Source organism: Triticum urartu, chromosome 2A, assembly GCF_056163025.1.
Source record: "Triticum urartu cultivar PI428250 chromosome 2A, HENAU_Tu73, whole genome shotgun sequence".
Taxonomy (NCBI): Eukaryota; Viridiplantae; Streptophyta; class Magnoliopsida; order Poales; family Poaceae; genus Triticum; species Triticum urartu.
The window spans coordinates 27,232,300-27,237,158 of record NC_141874.1 but is presented as its reverse complement, the minus strand read 5'-3'; the positions used below and the strand labels follow the sequence as shown (position 1 = coordinate 27,237,158).

The 4,859-nt window shown below is 52.5% G+C and overlaps 1 protein-coding gene across 1 annotated transcript; it reads right to left on the bottom strand.

The window, feature by feature from the left end:
• Positions 1-3,335: 3,335 nt before the first annotated feature.
• Positions 3,336-4,037, bottom strand: LOC147983132 (uncharacterized). Its single transcript, XM_087539445.1, has one exon. The coding sequence runs from the start codon at positions 4,035-4,037 to the stop codon at positions 3,336-3,338; it is 702 nt and encodes a 233-aa protein (XP_087395571.1).
• Positions 4,038-4,859: the final 822 nt, after the last annotated feature.

Below are 4,859 nucleotides of genomic sequence, written 5' to 3'. Positions count from 1 at the left end.
ATTGGAGGACTACTAGTATTGATCAATTTTGTTCTTACGAATATGGTGCTCTACATGCTTTCCTTCTTTCTGCTTCACAAAGGGATCCTCCAAAGATTGGATTACTTTACATCTAGGTTCTTTTGGCAAGGAAATAATGAAAAGGAAAAATATAGGAAGACCAAATGGATCATGGTTTGTCGACCAAAAGATTAGGGTGGCTTAGGCATCCAAAATCTCCAGGTCCAAAAAGCTACGGGATTCACCTTTTGGTGTAGGACTTATGGAGGCAAAGAAGCATCATGGTAATGGACGGCTTGGAGATACGTTTCTGGGATCATAACTGGTTGGGAACCAGTCCTCTCCGGGAACAGTATCATGGTACTCTTGCTCAGGTGCTCAGCTCCCCCCCTCCCCTCCTACCCCAGAATGTTAGTTTTCTAGTGGGATTTGGTTGGCCAAAAGGCCACAACTGTTATCCCATTTGATAGCCGTCAACTAGACATTTGGTAGTGTGTATGCGGTTGGAGCAGGTGGTTAGAGAGCTTCTTATCAACATGGGTGGCAGCATAATCTCCGGATCGCTCCACCTCCTCCTTCGACATAGGCATTTTTTCAAAACGGAGGATAACCCCCAGCCTTTGTATCAAGCGATGCACACAGCTCCTTCAACATAGGCATAGTTGCTCCTTTTTATGTCATTCTATCTATATTCTGTTCAACTTGTTTCTGTTGTTCTGTGTGCATCTCAGTTATGCAGAGGCCGGGTTTGCTCAATATGCTTGTATTATATTGATGCGTTTTTTAGTTAATAAAAAAGCCCTTTATCAAAAAAGGTCTTTTTTGTTTCCTTCTGGGCATCGGTCCACGAAATACTGTGTGCTATCCTCTGCAATCACGTTGTCTCGACTTGTTACATCAGAAATCAGGTCCTGCATGAGCTTTGCGTACATGCTTGGAATTTCTAGTGGCTACTAGAGCACCACTGGAGTAGAAACTGCAGGTGATGTGTTTCCGTATGCTTCCTATTCCTATCGTTCTTCCCCAGTGGAACAATTCGTAATTGTTATTTCTCTATTTTGCCTGTGAGACTGATACACAATACGAACGAGACTATGATCATTGGTTAGAGCATGCACTTCTACATGGTATCGGAGCCAAGAGGTCTTGCGTTCAAGACCCAGCTGGCGCAATTAAATTGCAGCCCACTTTCGGTCCACGTTTAGGCCTGAGAGAGCCACACGTGAGAGGGAGTGTTGACGTATAATGTGTTGCCTAGTCTCTTTCATCATATCGGTCTTTTGGTTGCATTGGTTAGAGCATACACTTCTACAGAGAGGCATGGTCTGTATGAAAATAAACGAACCGTTTTTCTAACTTTCTGGGCATTGAGGGTATTTTTTTTTCAACCGTGTATATGAGGTTCTGGTCCGAACCGTGTAGATCTATTTTTAAATCACAGCCATTGATCTTTAAATTAACACAAAATCAACGGATATAAAGATATGACCTATGGAAAACTATGAAAACTTGCGTCTTTTAATATTAGGTATAGATATAGATATAGATATAGATATAGATTACCTCCAAAGTGAAATCAGTACTATCCTCTACGAAGGAAGAGAACCAGATGCGTCAAGAAAATGGTCTCTGCATTTAATAAAAGCAGAGAAGAGAGATGTTCAGAATGATATGATACATGAGGCGAAAGAATGGTTACTGCTCAACTACTACTGCTCGCAAAGTTCTGGGAAGACACCGTATCATTGTGCAACAATATGGCTTGCATAATGGTGACCAGTGATTAATAGGATTGTGGCTTGGAAGGGAAGGAGGATTCTAACAGCCTCATGGAATGGTTTGTGTGACTATAACTTATTACGAGGCGTCCTCGTAAACAAACATTTTTTGATGAGACTTCATCAACGTATTCAATAGCATTGCCATCAGTTCTCTTGCGTAACAAACAACTTGTTTGATATCAGAGTGTTACAAATTAATTCTTCAGTATTTAACTTTCAAAGGAGCATCATTCTCAAAAAAAAAAAAGTTTCAAAGGAGCACTGTTAAATTGTTCTTAATCAAACTTGACTAAAATTTTCTTCTTTGACTAAATTCTTAAGTATTTAATGTCAGAGTGTGACAAATTGATTTCCCCAAACGCAGGTTATGCATTCGCTAAAGGGGACGGTGGAAAATTGCCAAACCAAACATGTCCTAAATATATTTTGTTTCCTTGAAGAGTGGGAGTTTTGGCTATCCACGAGCAGCACGCACGGACAGCCGACACATTCCTCCCCAGACGAGGTGTTCGCACATGGGAAGCGCAGACCATGACTGCGTGGATGGATCCGAAGGTGCGCGCCGAGCTCATGTCCCTGAGGCGCCCTGGCGCTAACATCCACAGCGCATTCCGGAAGTCCATGTCAGTCAACTGCCTCCGCTCCAAGTTCCAGTACTGCGAGGTGCCGTAGCGGTCAGAGGCGATTATGAGGACACTCGTTTACCATGAGCTACTAACATGCCGAAGACTTGCACGAGGTGTGGCGTGTAGCAAAGGCGGCGGCCGGCAATGGCCGCAGTCTTTGTGGGTTCAATACTGCAGAGGGACATAAGTAGCATGGCTGTGAGGTGATAGGTGAGGAGGAAGATGATGGACGTGCTGCTGTGAAGCAGCAGTAGTATCGCGAGGGGATGTGTTTCCGGATGCCTCCCATTCATATCATCTTGCACCAGTCGAACCCATCCTAGTTGTTATTTCCTTTTTGTTTCTTAGGGCATCTCCAGCCGTTCGGCCCCCAGGACGCCTAAAAATCGCCCCCTGGGGCGCGCCGGCGCTAAACCGCGCACTGGGGACGTGATGCCCCCTAGTCGCGGTGCCCACGTTTTAAAAAAAATTCAAATATGGCGCAAACACGACTGAAATTTAACGCAAACATCGGCGAGTTCGTTCAAACTTAAACATATTTTACAAAAAAAGAAAAAAAACTTCCGCGGGCTACCCCCGCTGTCCCCCTCGCCGCCCGCCTCGCCGCCCGCCCACGCGGTTTACATGCCGAGGAGGCGGTAGAACCGCGTGTAGTCGCCGCTGTCGTCGTCGTCGTCGTCGTCGCCGCCCCCGCCTGCGCCTCCGTCGTCCCTGCTGCATCCCTCCCCCGGTTGGTGCGGCGGGTTGGATGGTCCGGAGGCGTCGTCGTCGTCGTCGCTGTCAAGGACCACGACGCCGTGCTCGTCCTCGCGCCCACGCTTGCGGGTGGCGATCTCCTCCAGGGCCCGGCGCTGCCGGACCATCTCGTCGCGGAGGTAGTCGTCCAGCGCCCACCGCAGGGCGTCCTCGTCGGAGATGCCGCGCCGGGCTATCTCCTCGTACTCCGCGGGGAGGCCGCGCTCCGGCTTGGGCTTGACGAGGACGAAGTGGCCGATGGGTAGGGAGGCGTTGGCGCCGATGCGGACGCCGGAGCTGCGCTGCGGTCACTGACCGGCGTGCCCTGGGGCTCCGGCTTGACGGGGCGGAGGCAGGGCGAGCCGCCGGACGACGAGGAGGACCCCCCGGTCTCCATGCGCCTCGGGGTCCAGGAGCTTCCCCGGCGGCGTGAGAAGGACGGGGGATCGGGGTACTCGAGGCGCGGCGTGTTGCCGCCCTCGATGTACTCGAGGACGGCCTCCAACGTGCGCCCGGGCACGCCCCACCACCGGCGCCGGCCGTTGGAGTTGAGCCTGCCGGAGGGCACGACGCCGTTGGTGGCCTCGAGCTGCTCGGCGTGACGGCGGCGGAAGTAGGGCTCCCAGAGCGGGCTGTCGGGGACGTACCGTGGCCCCTCCCTCGCCGCCCGCGGCAGGGACGCGCGGATGCGTGCGATCTCCGCACGCCGCGCCGCCCCGGTGGGTGGTGGTGGCACCGGCACACCGCCGACGCTGATCCTCCACGCGCCGGGCACCTGCATGTCCGGCGGGACCGGGTACCCGGCCTCGTAAAGGAGGCGAGCCTCGTCTTCGTGGAGATGGCGGCGGCCGAAGCCGTTCGCCGCCGCGCCGTCACCAGGGAAGTGCTCGGCCATGGGTGTAGACGGCGAGAGAGAGGAGTGGGAGAAACGACGGCGAGAGAGAGGAGAGGGAGGAACGACGACGGCGAGAGAGTGTGATCGCCGAGCACGCTGGTGCGCGTCTTATATAGGCCGAGACGCCGCCCGTACGCGTGGCCGCCGTGTGTACGCGTGGCGGGCGAGGGAGGGCGAGGGACGCGCGTCGTCCGGCCTTCACTGCGCCGTCCGTAAGGCATCAATGGCGCAGGCTGACCGGCGCGGTAGCGCGGCAGTTTTGGCATTGATTCGCCGCGGGAAACGAGGCGATGAGGACGATAAAAGGGCGAGAAGAGAGCCGTGTCGCTGACGCGGCGGGCCCGCGGCTTTTTCGCGCCAAAAAAGTTCGGCCGGCGCCCCCGGGCGCCCCCCAGCGCACCGGATTCGGCCTGGGGGCGCGGCTAGAGATGCCCTTACCGAGTCTGATCGATCCATGCTAGTATAATATAGGAGATTGTGACAAGTATCTTCCAAACATCAGAGGCAACGTGCCTTTTATACGGACAAATCATGCATAGATGAGGAATGGTAGGTGGGCAAATTGGCTATGCATTATCCCCAAATAAAAATCAGTACTTTACTAAGATGTTTTGGTTAATTGGTCTCCCCTTTATTTTAAAGCGGAGAAAAGAGATATGTTCAGACTTATCTGGTAAGGCGAGAGAACAATTGATTGGACTCTATTGCAAAGTTATGGGGAGACCTGCCAGGTCTGCCGCCACTTTCCGGGCCTGCCACCATGGTAGTTTTATCATTTGTGTTCGGAAGTGATGCTTTCTGTCAATTCACTCACATGGGTAG

Coding starts and splice junctions, on each gene's coding strand:
- LOC147983132 (XM_087539445.1), bottom strand. CDS start 4,037: ATGGCCGAGCACTTCCCTGGTGACGGCGCGGCGGCGAACGGCTTCGGC.